General features: G+C 37.9%; 4 protein-coding genes across 4 annotated transcripts; 2 read left to right on the top strand and 2 right to left on the bottom strand.

Moving 5' to 3' along the window:
- Positions 541-2,098, top strand: LOC18603870 (protein NUCLEAR FUSION DEFECTIVE 2). The gene is made up of 3 exons (XM_007036103.2): positions 541-887; positions 1,034-1,122; positions 1,503-2,098. Exons 1-3 carry the CDS (start codon positions 813-815, stop codon positions 1,906-1,908), a joined length of 570 nt encoding a protein of 189 aa, XP_007036165.2. The 5' UTR covers positions 541-812; the 3' UTR covers positions 1,909-2,098.
- LOC18603868 lies at positions 3,741-4,745 on the top strand. The gene has a single exon (XM_007036101.2). The coding sequence runs from the start codon at positions 3,835-3,837 to the stop codon at positions 4,357-4,359; it is 525 nt and encodes a 174-aa protein (XP_007036163.2). The 5' UTR covers positions 3,741-3,834; the 3' UTR covers positions 4,360-4,745.
- LOC18603867 (RNA-dependent RNA polymerase 2) lies at positions 4,714-10,177 on the bottom strand. Its single transcript, XM_007036099.2, has 4 exons — positions 9,524-10,177; positions 6,227-8,130; positions 5,786-5,936; positions 4,714-5,711 (listed from the first exon to the last, which is right to left on the bottom strand). The coding sequence occupies exons 1-4, from the start codon at positions 10,076-10,078 to the stop codon at positions 4,872-4,874; spliced, it is 3,450 nt and encodes a 1,149-aa protein (XP_007036161.2). The 5' UTR covers positions 10,079-10,177; the 3' UTR covers positions 4,714-4,871.
- On the bottom strand, positions 10,886-13,918 carry LOC18603865 (RING-H2 finger protein ATL46). The gene is made up of 2 exons (XM_018117651.1): positions 13,590-13,918; positions 10,886-13,433 (listed from the first exon to the last, which is right to left on the bottom strand). The coding sequence occupies exon 2, from the start codon at positions 13,268-13,270 to the stop codon at positions 12,170-12,172; it is 1,101 nt and encodes a 366-aa protein (XP_017973140.1). The 5' UTR covers positions 13,271-13,433; positions 13,590-13,918; the 3' UTR covers positions 10,886-12,169.

The raw sequence follows: 15,292 nt of genomic DNA, 5'->3' as shown, positions 1-15,292 counted from the left end.
CTTTGGATTTGAGTAATATGTTTTAATCAACTTACGTTTCATTAATCTTTTTAACATTTAGAGTTAATGTCACGTTAAATGTTTTAAAAGAAGTAGGTAAAATATATCAATCTCACATCGGACAATAAAGAATTTTAAAAAGTTTATAAGTGTAAATGTCACACATTTTATTATGTTAACTTTTTGATGGTACGATAATGATTTCATAACAAAATGATATTAGTCCGGATTTAATTTAGATTTAACCTACACCAAACATCCCCAAAGGAGAGGCAAGCAAGTTAGTCGTTGGCGACGAAGTGTGTTAAACCCTTTAAAGGAAAGGGTGCTTCAATCTTATTTTGGACAAATAGAAGAATTTTCATATCGAATTGAGGGATAGAAAATCTTGTATCAAATGTTTTAAAAGAAAGATAGAATGCTTTAGTCCTACATTAGACAGGCAGAAGATCTTGGAAAGCTTATAAAACTCCATCTTAAGTTTTGGATCAGTTATGCCCTTGAGATGATTGCTTGAAAAAGATAAAAAAACCCTTTGAGATGGTAAAAAACCAAGCTCATCAGTTTATTACTTCGTGGGTTTGAAATGGGCTTGGATCCAGAACAGAAAGGTAAACAAGGTGACTTGACTCTTTTTTATTCCATAAGCAAGGAATTTTGTATAATGGTAGTTTATACAAGTTAACAAAAAGTCAGTAACTTGGTGGAGAAGGAGAAGAAACATCATAAAACCCAGATTTCAGGGGTTCTAATCTGTCACAAAGGAAAGCAAATTTTCATTTTTTTACAGAGCAAATTAAGTAGAAAGAAATATGCAATTACGTGGCTCCACTCTCTTCAGTGTCATCACTATCCTTCTCTTCACACTCTTCTCCTCTGTGCCTCAGGTAATTTTCGAACCCTGATCAAGCCTCTTTGTTTCCCAAGAAAAAGAAGAAGAAGATACTAGAGAGAAGTGAAGAAAAGAAAGCAATTTTTGAAAATTTGATGATTTTTGGATAATATAAAGTAAACCCCATTTTTGTGAGTGCAGGCATATGCAGCAGGAAATTATGAAGATCAGAGCTTAAAGCCCTTGCCACCATTTTCACAAGCTCTTGAGACACTACAGAATCAAATTGGGCAAGTCTTTTTCGTTGAAATGTACCCTTTAATTTAGATCATGGCCTGCCTTTTGATTAGTGAATGATAATTATTTTGCTTATGTATAATACTGTTTTGTACTGAAAAAAGAAAGAAGAACAGAAAGAAAGACCGAAACCCCAGAAACAGAAAGAAAATTAGGTTTGTAAAGCAAATAAAATCAGTAAAGAAGACTTGAAACTTTTTGTCTGATAAAGATTTTCCTTTTTAATTTTAAAAGAATAGTCTTTATCATTCTTCAGTAATGGGAGCATGGGGTTGTAGAAACAAACTTGAAAATTTATTTTATTTATTAATTCTTTGGATTTTCTTATGACACACAAACGAGGCTTATTACTTGTTCTAAAACCAACCTTCAGCTATACTTTCAAGAGCATTGGTCTGCTCCGGCGTGCCATGACCCATTCCTCCTTCTCTGAGGAGAACAACAAGGCATTAAGCATTCTGGGCACCCATGTCATTGAGACATCAGTTTCACTCCATTCCCTTGTAAAAGATATTGATATGTCTCCGAAAGAACTCAACAACCTCATATTGGAGATCACCAAAGTGGATTCTTCCTGTGCTGTTGATGGGACGCGTTTAGGGCTGCAAAAAGTGGTTAGAGTTTCTCGAAAGACTGCTCCTTCAAGCCCAACCATAGTTTGTGGTGCATTCCGAGCAATATTTGGTGCTATTGCTCTCGATTCTACGAACACTGATGAAGCTGGAAATATCTTCTGGAGCATTCATAGTGGTAAGGCCCAAAGAGCTGTTTCATTGTAAGTTAAGCTATGTTATCTGCTGTTAAATGTATCGGAGATAGTTTATCTTAAGGATTTTAAATATTGTGGCACGAACAGTAAGTTGCCTATATGTCTGTTCAGTGTGTTAAATGCAATGTGGTTTGTCAACAACTTAACCTGATAACAGATTTGGTGAATATTAAGAGTAGAAATTGCCATTTCAGTGTGCAGATTTATGGTGTTTTTAATCTCTATCACAATATAACTTTGCAATTCTTGACAGATGCTGATATCTTCTTGGCTTAGTGACTATGAATGTTTGTTTGCTATTAATTTTTGGGAACTTTAAGAGCAAATTTGGCAAAAAGCTGCTAGAAATGAATCAAAAGGAGACTTTATTGTCTGCCAAGTTTTGTCGCTGTTCAAGTTTTCTGTAAACCTAACACTTACAAAAAGGGTTGCCACCTTTTAGCTCTCTTGCCCAAACCAGTGTGAGTGTAAGACCCTTACTAGTTTCATTCCTTGTGGTATATTAGACTAGTCTAACTCACATTAGCAAAGATAACTGGGTACCAGGGTTGCCCAGTTCGGCACTGGAGGAGAGTCGGAAATCTTAGACTATTATCACTTGTTCAATCATTCAATTAGGATTCAGACCTAGAAGTGGATAGATTCTGTTGCCAGAATGGATGATGTGGTTGCAAAGTGCAAATTAAGGGTGCTGTGAGGTGAGGAGACAGACTGTTCACTTAGAAATTATAAGGGTCAGTTCTGTTTGATCCATGTCACAGTAGGTGAGTCCACAATGCACAAGATGAAAGCTGTTCCAGATATGATATTGCTTGCCCCTGTGGGCAAGTTCAAAACAAGCAGTACAAGACCTGGTGTCTGGATTTGCTGACATGGGTTTCGAAAACTCATTATATGGTGTGAATTGACTCAAAAAAAAGCAGAGATTGGTCATCCCATCTGCCCTACCTGTTCTGAAAAAAATACAATTATTGTTGTCAGGACCATAGAAACGAAGAACCGAACATGCAAGTAATTGAAGCATATTCACCACAATCTTTGTTCCTCATTTGGTTTGTCCATGGTGTAGCTGTCATACTTAGTAATTGATGTGGATATTTGAAGGATGATACATAATCCCTTCTGTGCACAAACATGTTAATGAAATATAGAGTGTGCCTTCGGTTAGCTTGGTTTGATCTGAAAATTTTAAAAATCAAATCGAGGGAATTTTGATATTAAACTTTTAAAATTAAATTCGGTTTTAAGTTCGACTCTACTTCAAATTGAATTTGAAAATATATTTTTAAATTTAAATTCGATTCAACTTGATTTGAGAGTATTATATATAAAATTTTTAAAATGAAAGAAAGAAATAAATTATATTTAATTAATGAAAACATAACATCACCTAATTGAAGCAACAAAAGAAAGAAGTCTCAAAGAGTTTCTTTTTTTCTTTTTGCTTTTATTAGCCAAAGGAAATACTAAAAGAAAAAAAAAGATGACGTAATTGGGAATTTAGCTACGTTGGAACTTGGCAATCCCAAAAAAGGGTGCAGGCTGTCACGTTGGCTTGATCTGGAAGCATTGCTGGCGTATCTTATCAGATGGGACCCACCCCCGCCTCCCATCGCATTAATGATCATCCTTAGATTCCTATTAAATCATCATCATTGGTTTTAATCTAGAAAAAGGAAACCCCAACAAATTCCCCACCTAACATTGTCCCCACTATCTGCCGCTCTCACATTACCCGCGAAGCACCCAATCAAAAACCACAACGGCTCATTTGGCTTTTGAATTACCGAAACACCCTTTCGCTCTTTTTAGCCAACCGTCTCCTCGGTGTTTCAGTGCCGTTATTCTTTTTATTTATAAGACTCTCTCTCTCTCTCTCTGTTTCTGTCTCTGGAGGGAGAGAGAGAGAGAGCGAGGTAGGGTTTCGATCTCTGTGATGGCGGCGCATAGAGATTTAGAGCCGCCGATATTCGAAGAAACGACGTCGAATTCTCTGTTACGAAACACTCGTTGCTGCTTCTGTTTTCCTTGCTTCAGCTCCCGTCGCACGCCCACCGTCGGACTAGCCTTCTGGGAACGGATACGTACCGCCCAGGTCCAGTCCAGTACCAGCTTGTGGGCCCGAAGCGTTAGAGCCTTCCGGAAGGTCCGAGAATGGTCCGAAATCGTCGCCGGTCCGCGTTGGAAGACTTTCATCAGAAGGTTCAACCGGAGTAAAAGCGGAAGTGGCAGCGTCGGTGATGGTAGGCACGGGCAGTTCCATTACGATCCTTTGAGTTACGCTCTGAATTTCGACGAAGGGCCGGGACAGAACGGTAATTTCGAAGATGATATAGATTACGGCGGTTTCCGAGCTTTCTCCACGCGCTACGCTTCCGTTTCCGGTTCCGAAAAACCAGTCTCGGCTCCGACGTCGTCGTCGTCGTTGGAGGTTGGGAAGGACGCGGCGGTTTTCGCGTGAACGAGGAAGGAAGTCCGTGAGCTGGACTGTTGACTCGGTGACGTCAACTTGTTGCTTGTACTTTGTTGTCTTTGTTGGGTGAAGAGGTAATTACGAGCACTTTTGAGGTTTATTTGTATCATCTGAGGTGTGGGTGTTGGTGATAGCGACAGAAGAAGGATATGAGGATGAAACGTGTGGGATTTAGATGACAAAAAAGATTAGATTTTTATATTCCTTTTTCTTTGGGAATAAAGAAATATAATATAGAAATAGGATAATGATGTGTACATATTGAGTATTTTAATTGAATATATGTATATTTTATATTTGATGGACAAATACTATGTTACTTTGTAATTTGCAAGCAAATACTAAGATAAGGACTCTTATACTTCTTTTATAAATTTGGATTCAATCATTGGACAAGGAAGAAATTTGACTTGCTTCAGCCATGTCTTGTTGCTGTACCAAAAAACATTCAACACAAGCGAGTCTCATGGATTAGAATTTGTCTATATGTCTGATCAAGTCTACATGGATTCATCACGAGTAGCAGGCCTTCTTGGGGACTTATGGTAGACATGACTGAATACCGGTTGTTCTCTCTGAATTTCTCTGCTATTCACAGACTTTATCTTGAGTAAAATGTCTCCAACAATCCATGGAAAGCTCAAGCAGGACTTCATGCTTTCCTGGCAGTAATTTGTGTGGTAAGTCACATGATACCATGCAGAGGCAAGTCTCTGATGCTCACCGACCTTGCAGCTATTCTCAAACCGTTCTCTAGCTTCTCTCTGTAGGTTCTTCATGAACAGCAAGATCCGGTCTTTCATGTCTCCATATCTCCTGTTGTCTCGCTGCAAAAACGTTGCTTTGTTGCGCATATTGCCTGTCAGGATCTCATCCTCGCTTTCTACCTCGTAATAATTCATCAAGAAGCTCATTTTCTCTTCATACATGTCCTTGTGAGTCTGTGCAGTTGAAAGGAAGGCCTCGAAACCATTCACTTCAAGGTCATGATCATAGAGTGCTTCAGCCATCTTCTTTGACCAAACAAACTTTGACCTTTCTTGCACGGTTGAGTTGATTGTAGCTCGGTACAGTTTTCCCAGTACCCCAAGGGAAGCATACATGGGTTTGTCTACCCTCTGCATGAAGTCTGGAAACTCCCTTGGTTTCAGAGACCGAGGCATCTCAGCTGGTGCTCCTGTCTTTGCAAAATCAACAGCCATAGAGTGAAGAGTTGCCAATTCTAGACATTTTTCACTGCGTGCTTTATCAGGTTCACGATCAGCATGCACTAAATGTGCAGTAGAAATGGCACCCAAAGTATCATTGATCATGTAGTCAACAAAAAACTTTTGAATTTCCTGCGAATATTGGCAGAGAATGAGGGGAAAGTCCAGTTTCACCAAATCAGAAATTTAGCACAGTTTCAAATTACCTCCAAGGTCACCTCATGGTCCATGATTCGAGGTCTCGATCCAGTGTAGTCCATTGGGGCATCAGTTTGACATGGGATGAGATCTTTATCCCAGCTTATGAAAAACTGGTCCCCATCAAGATCACCACCTGAGCATTCATTTGGATGAGGCCTACAAGAACAAATTGTTTGGTGCTAGCCACACCCGATTATTTAAGTTCAAACATAAAAAAATAACCACCTCGTCTTGCTAAAACTGGAATCAGATGCAACAGTAGGGGCCCCAATAGGAAATACACAAAATCTTATAACCAACTTCCTATCAGGAGGCCCTGACTCAAGACCAGAAAATGACAGGAACAAACGCAAGATTCATGAGGAAGCAACTGTTTCAACTAAGAGGGCAGTGGCTTATCCATGAAGAACAGGAAGATGAGAGTTAATTTAATCTGTGAAACATACCTTTCTCCTTTCTGTGGGAAGACAAGGCAATCCACCAAACCCTTATCTTCTAGTTCAGCTTCATAAACAGCCTCGAGGACTCTGACATCCCCAGGGTGAAGACAAGGATTTTTTGTGACAACCACCTTCCCTATCACTATAGCTGTTTTCTCATCCACCTTATGGAAGAAATTTTGGTCTGCATGTTCTAGTTCTGCCTTTTTGATACTTAGACGGACATAAACTTGACCATAATTCAATGTAGCAGTTTCGTCCAAACAACCAACTAAGACCTGTCCCTTTGGAACATATATCCGGCACCTGCATTTTAAATCAGATAGTAGACTCTCATGATTTGCTAGAAGCATCATTGAGAGGTAAGGTTCCACATTTGGCTCATAACCTTGAAGCAACATTTTCACCAGAATGTTTTGGGAATCAGCTCCACATAAACTCTGTAAGACATCCAAAGCTGCTTCTCTATTCGTCAGCATTTGGCCCAGAAGATGCAGTTGTTCCTGTTGCAATGTCTCAAACGCTTCATCCTTGATGCCCAAGGTAGACAAGAGTGTAACAATTTCTCGATTCAAAAAGCAAGGCATTGATTCACTCCATTTGGTGACATTAAGCATCCTGATTTTTGATTCAAACTTATGCATGCTACCACGCAGAGACATCTTCCGGAAGGAATTGCGGTCAACAGCAACAACACCTTTATAACCACCATACCTTATTTGAAATGCTGATGGAGTGTCATTCAATCCACATTTCTGAGCAACTTCCCTAGCAAAAGGCAAAGAAATTTTCCCTATGCCATCAGAGAAGCAGTAATTAATACCATCAGAAGTAACTTCAATATCAGGAATAATCTTGACATCCTGCACAGGGACAACAAGAGTTGGCAAAGAAGAACTAAACAATTGACCCATCCTTGCGGCACACTTAGAAACACTACGTATCTTCTTGAAGCATCCCATCCATTCTCTAACATCTTCAGCTGTAACCTTGTCATTAGACGCAAACATCCAGACAGAATTTGATCGAAGCTGACTAGCAGAAAATGCCAGAAACTCAAATCTTTTATCTCCAATAACAATCCCATGCTGAAGAACAGACAATATCCTGTGATATATTTTAGTTCTGAAAGGTTTTGAAAAAATACCTAACTGAACACTAGTAGAAATGGCATTTGCAGAAAGCTTACCCCAATCTTCTTCAACAAAAGAAACTCTCATAAAATCTGAAGCATATTCTGCAAAGTTCTTAACAACATAATTAGATGTTTCAAGCTCGGGACCCAAGCAATAAATCTTTGAAGGTGTAACTAGGGCTCTGTGACAACTCATGACATTATGATCTATTAACCTTTTGAATGATGATAAGGGACGACTTTGGAAGTTTCTTTCTGATACAGGTAAATTTTCCTTCACAAATGACACAGGATTATAGCAAGTGGACAGTAGCTTGTGAAATTTCTGCAGAATCATGACAGCAGTTTCAACAGGCAAAACACGGAGGATATCTATCAGATCTGTGTCTACAGAAGCAATACTAATTTTTTGAGTATGAACAAGGGAATTGAGCTGAAAAAGGATCTCATATGCTAACTTGGAATCTGATGGGCCCTTCACAAGCGGAACGATTTCGGGTGCAGATGAGAATTCTCCCCCACCCTTTAAAGTTAAACCTTTCATGTCTTCTCGATAACATGAGAAACATGAAAACAAATCTAACGTCAATAATTCTGCATTGATTTCCCAATAGAACGCCGTTGATTGTCCAACTGCCTTTGTCCTTGAAAAGTCTGTCGTGCGAACCCAAAGGAAGTCAAAATTCTCCTTGCATATATGGTAGCGATCAGGTCTAAGTTTTGAAGCTATATTTGGTCCAGATACTTTTTGATATATCCTAGGAGCGTACTTGACCTAGAAACAGTAGTTGTTCAGGTAATATTTTTTAGAACACAACAAAGAAACAGTATTATGTGCCAAGAACTAATACACACGAAAGAGAATATTGAAATAAATGTCAAGTTCTATAAAATTGATAATTTTCCAAATATGTACACCAAGAGTGTATCACATATGATCATTTTGTGTACTATTCCTTGCATGGCCTCGCTAAATCAGTGAAGCCCAGGATGAAAACCTCAATGATATTTCTATAAATACAATTTTCTTGCAAGGAAAAATGAAATTATCAAGCTCATTAAAGCATCAACAAGTCAATACAATGTGAAATTTCTTTTAATCTAACAGGCTGCAAAATGCCTTGTAACATTTTGTTCTCTTGATGTGATTTATTGAGGTTTCAGATTCTGACAATTCACAGGTGTTAGGATGTAAATAAAGTGTAGAAATGGAGAAAACACTTAAATTGTAGTGTTATTTAACAAGAATAAATAGAGCTTTATTCTGTTTGATATCCAAAGATTTCCCCTTTGAGGGATCTTCCCCAATCTATGCCCCAAATGTATAACTATAGATTTTCATGCCCACAACTAGTTTAGGATATCCAAAGCAGCAATGAACATTTTCAAAACCAAAAAGACAAACTACAATTTTTAATCCATATACAAGTACATGGCAATTCTAAAAAGCAAAAAAGGATTCATGCCAATTGGTGTTTTAGAAACAAATCGCATTCTCTACTACGCATTGATTTGCATACTATGCATCTTGGTCAAGTCAAAGGCCAAGATAAGAAGGAAAAATTGAGCCTTTTAGTAACTTATAAAATCGAAGGCATCACCACTTAATCTAGCAACCGAGTTGGAAACTATAAAATGAACATATAACCAAATGGGTAGCATATCAACACATCAAGAACTATAGCTCAACAACTTTGACACAAACTAAAAAACTAAAACATGGATATAGCATAATAATCACCAAGTTCCCATGTATCTCAGTTGCTTCCTTTCTCGAGCTATTAATCTTTCCAACAAATCCGCATTAAAAGAATGATGGTATGCTTAGGAAAAAACTCAAAATTGCCTACTTCACAATCAAATAATCAAACTTTCAATAAATTAAAACACTAAGGTTTAATTGGTTGTTGCTCTTTGTTACTACCTTTCATTTCAGAAGCAAGAAGCAAAAAGCAAAAAGTCGGTACGAAATCGAAAGCAGATAGTAATAATATTTTCAAAAAATGAAAATGAAAGAACTTTAATCTTTTTGAAGAACAATAGGCAAGATTTGATTTTTCATGCATGAAAAATTATGCTAGAATTGACACACATTTCAGCCATTTTAATTAATAATAATAAAGGCAGAAAGCAAAGCATTATAGTATTTCAAAGACGAAAAAGCATACCCTCAAGAGAAGAGCATTGCATGAGGAGCCATTGAAGCAACAGCCAACAGTCTCCAAAACATCATCAAACAGAACCTCAAGCTTGTAACACTCCCCATTGTTCCACAGCCAAAACTCCAGTCTCCTCCTCTCAGGCATCAGCCACCCTCTCACATCCTCCCACCTCTCCAACACACGCAAGTAATCATCTTGAACCATAAAACCCACATGCAGAACCCCACCATCGAGCCTATGATCGGCCCTGATGGGCCTGGGAATGATGTCATCATAAGTTTCAGAGAGTTTAAGAGAATGGGACTTGAAGACGAGGTCGTTTCGGAGGGAGAGAAGGTGGGCTTTGGACTTGGCTTCGAGAGTGGCGAACTGGACTCTGCCGAAACCACGGGACTTCCAGTTGTTGCGGTCGGTCGAGATTTCAATGGCGAAGACGGTGTCAGTGCCGAGCTTGCATTCCAGGAACTCTAAGAGGTCTTTGGCTATGGCGGTTTGGGGTACGTTTGTGACTCGTAATGTGGGTCTCTCTCTCTCCATCGCACCTATCAGCTCTCTTCTCATCTCTGTGAGAGAGAGACGGAGGTTTTGCGTTGGCTTTGGGTTTTGTAAGCAGCAGCTTTTAGACTACTAACTCCTTTGGAAGTTCGGTTTTTTTTTTCCCCTTTTCATCAGTAATTTTTTTTTCTTGGGCTAAGGCTTCTTCGACACAGAGTCCATTAACGAATAGAAAAAGGGTGGAAGAAAAAATAGTTGAAAATTGAGAAAATTAACAGAGCAGAGCACATGCTGATTGAATTGGATCAGCTTTGTTAAGGGAAATTTTTACATCTATGGCAAGTTGGCTAGAGCCCCAATTTCATAGAGTTTCTTCTTCATAAAATAAAAATACATTTTTTTAGTCACGAAAAAGGGCTTTAGCAAACTATTAATAATAGATTTTGTCTTTATATCATTGTTTCTTCAAACTTTTTAATAAAGAAAGCAGTAAAATAAGTAGATTTCTATGTATGATACGTACATACGTATGTATATACATATATATATATATACACACACTCTTACAATGTATATACACATATATATATTGATTTGGAATTGCATAATTTTCATTATGAATCTCCTTATTACTGTAGCTAGAACTTGATGGCCATGGCCCTATTTATCACTTGCTTCATACCCTTTTAAATGCCATTTGATGACATATACAATATGATTCCAAATAAGTTTAATTTGCCAACTTATGTTACCAAAAGTAGTTTCCCTGCCATAGAGAAAGAGAAATTAATATCTTAAGGCTACTAGGAGAAGGATTAGTGCAAATGAATTAAGCATGAAAAAGAGAAAATAGAGTCAACTGTGAGTAAGAACTTCAGAATAACAGGTTTGATGTTTGCTTCCTAAACCATGTCAGCCATGACAGTTCCAAGTTTTTTTCTTTAAGCTACTCCACAGTCAATCTGCTCAGAAATGGCTTTTTTTTTTTTCTTCTTTTTTGTCTTTTCTTTTATGGGACTGAAATAACTTGGAAAAATTAACACCATGATCCCTTATATGCATTTGTGGACCATGTTTTTATGAAGGTAACAAAAATTGAAGCTCTCTCACAAATCATCGACTAAGAGCATCACCCCCACTTTGATGAAAGGTGAAAAAGAACTTGTGGTTATGGACGCCAGCCTTGGTGGAAAACAGGATAGGCCAATTCTTTTCTGTTGAAGTTTTGGTGGTGTGACACCGATGGTGATCTCTGACAAGAAGTTGACCCCTTCAGGCATTTACAGGGGGATCCAATCTTCTTCTTACAGGTGCATATTTGGAGGTTGTGAGATCCTTAGGAAACTTCTTTTAATGGAGCTTGACAACCATGATTGTGCTTTCAAACAATGGAGTCCCCATCAACTTCATCTCCTTCTCTCATGCTCCCTAAGGAAGCTAAGTTCCCTAGCGTCAAATGCAAGATATTTTGCCTGTCAGGCTGGGAGCATTTCTCTCTGGTGGGGTTTGCATCCCAACTATACTGGAAGACTCAAAAGATTCAAGAGCCACTGGAAAAAGTTAAGCCTCAGGTTTCAAACCACAGCTATTACCAGTCACAGCACCAAACCAAAATTTGCAGATTCAGTGTCAGATTTCAGTGCTGTTTCAGATGAGAAAAATGAAGTTGAATTTGCTAATGAAAAGAGTTCAAGAGAAAGACAAATATAGCCAGTACAGAATCCTTATACATGAAGTACTTCTTGCTTATTCAATGACAAATCACCATTGCAATTAAATGACTGATTGTTTGTCAGTAGATACCAAACTGCCATGGAAATTTTCAAGGAAACCACAGAAGATAAACATAAAATTTTTGCAGAAGGCTGGAATGTCAACCCTTTTTGAATAGGGATTAGGGAAGAAAGAAGGAAGTTTCCCTTTTCACCATTTCCTGTTTAAATAAAGAGGGAGCCATATTGCTTCATCCACCAAGAAGGGGCAATCAGTTTCATCTTAATTCTAATTAGCTAATTGGGTTCTTTGCATTTTGAACACCAAATATATGCATCCTCATCAATCAGCTAAAGAAAAAGCTAAAAATAAATGAAATATCACTTATATTTGATGAACATATATAGATTGATTGGTGAAGAGAACAATTTTTTTTTTAAATAATCATACAGCTTGAGTTCTGTCATTCCTAGGCAAACTTACATTGAGATATACATCAGCATGATTATCTGAAGAAGCTGTGAATCTGCTCCTCTTAGACCAAAGCCATATCTTAGAGACAGAAAAGCTCTCACCTTTAGTTCTCCTGATTCTCTTCTCTTCCACATCTCCATCAATGGAGGAACTCCCATCTTCTCCTTTCTCTTCCACGAGCTTCCCATGGCTAACATCAGGAGACAAAGTCACTTGCAATGAATCACCAACCACATACTGATATGCACCCATTGAGTAACATCTCCTTGCATCCAGATTGCAGCTACTAATCTCTCCTTGTAATACTCTCCCTCCATCACTTTCTCCATCATTTATACTTCTGAACTTACCAAGTCTCACTGAAAAGATCCTCTTTTCACTAACATCTTCCGTAGCAGCCGCTGGTTTCTGACTACAAGAAATCCCGTTTTCTCCATCACTCTCAACCCCATTAGATATTACCCTCAAGTACTCACATTGGAACATCGGATTTTCTAAGGGTAAGCTAGAGCCTGAAAGGGTTCCTCTACAAAGGGGGCATGTAGAGTTTGAAAGAAGCCACGTGTCTATACAATCCATGTGAAAAGCATGGCTACACATTGGAAGCAATCTGAGCTTGTCCTGGTCCGAGTATTCGCATAGACAAACAGCACAGTCAAATGGCTCCTTCAATCCCATTATATCTTTGTAGTAGAAAACTGGTAAAGAATCTATGACAGATTGATCTAGGCCTGAGTCATGTAAACGAAAGAGCTGCTGAAGCTGTCTTTGAAGTCCATGGGACTCTGAGTTTCCAGGGTATCTATTGGATTGATAAATTGGTGAAAAAGATGGCCTCTTTATGAGAAATCTAACTAGCAAATGGAGAAGACCAGCAATGAAGAAGATTACAGCAAAAATGACTATAATCAAAAGAAGAACTGGACTGATTCTGATAGAAGGTGATGGTGGGGATGATTCATAATAGTCAATATTATAGTAATTAGGAGTTGGAAATGAAGAGAGAGGTGAAACAGGAGGTGGGTACATCATTTGCTTAATTTCATTTGTAATTCTAGACATTTTTAGCATATATGCATGCTCAAAAGCAAATGGAACTCTTTTGTTGTCTTTTGTTCTTCATGGCACAAAAGCAAAGCTCTTTGCTATCAATTCCTTTTGAGTTACTCTCCAAAAGATATTCTTCCTTGCAAGCTAGGTAGTAGTATATATTCTGTCAGCAGAATTAAGGAAGCTATGCCAAAAAAGGAAAAAGGGAAATGTAATCAAATTCTGCTGAGTTCTTCAGAAGACACTTAACTAGAAAATTGAAGAATCAAATGTGAAGCAAGATTTAGAAAAGAAGATGGCTGCAAATTAACAAGTTCAGAGAATAGTGGATAATACCAACCTGAGGGACGGAGAGTACACATGGAAAAGCCATTTGAAAGAGAGTCCTTTTATGATTTTGGTTGGTTCTTTGTAGCTGAAAGGCCTCTGTTTTGTGCCACAAAAAGCACAGCTTTTCACTTTGTTTTATACACGAAGAGTACAAGAGAATTAGTGGACAAGGGTTGGATTGGCTGTGGGGAGCCTGGATGGTAGTGGCAATGGCCAAGTCTAAAACCATTTCCACATTGAAACAGTGCATGGCCAATTGGTAACCCTTGGCAACACCACTTTTAGACCTGTCTAAATGGGTTATAGAAACCTGACTAAAAAGTTCAGGAAGAGCACAAGAAAAGCTGAGAAATAATTGACACACAGGTCCACCATTAAAACACCAACTTTGATTATCCACAGTGGTCAAAAGGGTGACTTCTTTATTGGGAGAATTCATCAGGATTTTTACTTAATTATTACCCTTTAATGATGCTTCTTTTCTTTGTGTGATTGCCTGCTAATCACGGCAAACCCCCCATCAATTTATTCTGGTCACACCTCAGTTACATCCAGTAAAAAAATTCTTTAAAGATGAGAAAGAAATGGCTTTTTTGGATTCTTTTTAACCCCCCCAATTTCTTTATCAACCGACTTTGACTTAGCAATCAAATCTCTATCCCAAGCAAGCTAAAATGGCCAACAATGAAATGATGGAAAACAAGAAAGCAATTACTTAACCAGTCACAAGCTCTTAAACAATGCTGATTACTACTACTACTGCTGTTTTAAAATCCCTAGTCCGTTAAGTTGAGATATTCTCAAATATATAAAAGTAATTAATTTTAAATTAGATATTCATTTTAAAAATTTAATATAATTTCCAAGTAAATCTTATCTCTTCTGTTAGTGTCCTCTCTGCCATAAATTATCACGTGATTCTCTATACTTGACGGCAAGTATTAAATTATATTGATGATGAAAAATCTCTCATCTGTTGGGTTAGAAATTTCCTCTGCTTCCCCTTGGATCATTCCCTTACGCGTGGATATGATGAAATGAGAAAAGTCTATAAAGGTTATGGACAAAACCAAATGGTAGGGTCTTGAAGGCTTATGTCTCCTTTTGCTTGCACGCATGGCTGCCAAGTGAGTCGATGATTGTGCCGCCCACCCTGAACAGAGTGATTATAACCAAACATAGTATAATGGTAACTTCACAGATGCTAGGACTCTTTTTTTTTTTTGGTTATGTTTCTGTCTTTCCTCTTGAATCCTTACCGACAAGAGGGTAGATTAGCTCTTGGTTTGGTCTTAATCTTTTTCTATGTACTTGGTTTCTTGAATCATCTAATATCTAAATCAATCATTCTCTTCTTGACAAGCTTGCTACTTAAAGAGGTGTGTTCGGTTTTGATCAACACCATGATCATTGTATATGTATGAAACACGTCATCTTGTAATTAAGACACAGACTAATCAGCAATTAATATCGGTGCTTGAATAAAAGAAATGGTTTCAAGACGTCTAAATGTCATTTTCATTTAGACTAATTTCTCTGGTGTTTAACGAATTTAATCGGATAAGCTTAAAATGTAATTAGATATGATAATTTTGAACACGACACGGAAATATACAGGTTTAACATGTTTCATACTTAATCACGTTTAAGACATAAAAATTTTCGTGTCTTAACGTATGAGATACGAATAATACATTTAAAATACATTTAAAC

The sequence above is a fragment of the Theobroma cacao genome, chromosome 3, assembly GCF_000208745.1.
Source record: "Theobroma cacao cultivar B97-61/B2 chromosome 3, Criollo_cocoa_genome_V2, whole genome shotgun sequence".
NCBI lineage: Eukaryota > Viridiplantae > Streptophyta > Magnoliopsida > Malvales > Malvaceae > Theobroma > Theobroma cacao.
The sequence above is the reverse complement of the archived record's forward strand: the minus strand, read 5'-3'. Positions and strand labels throughout refer to the sequence as shown.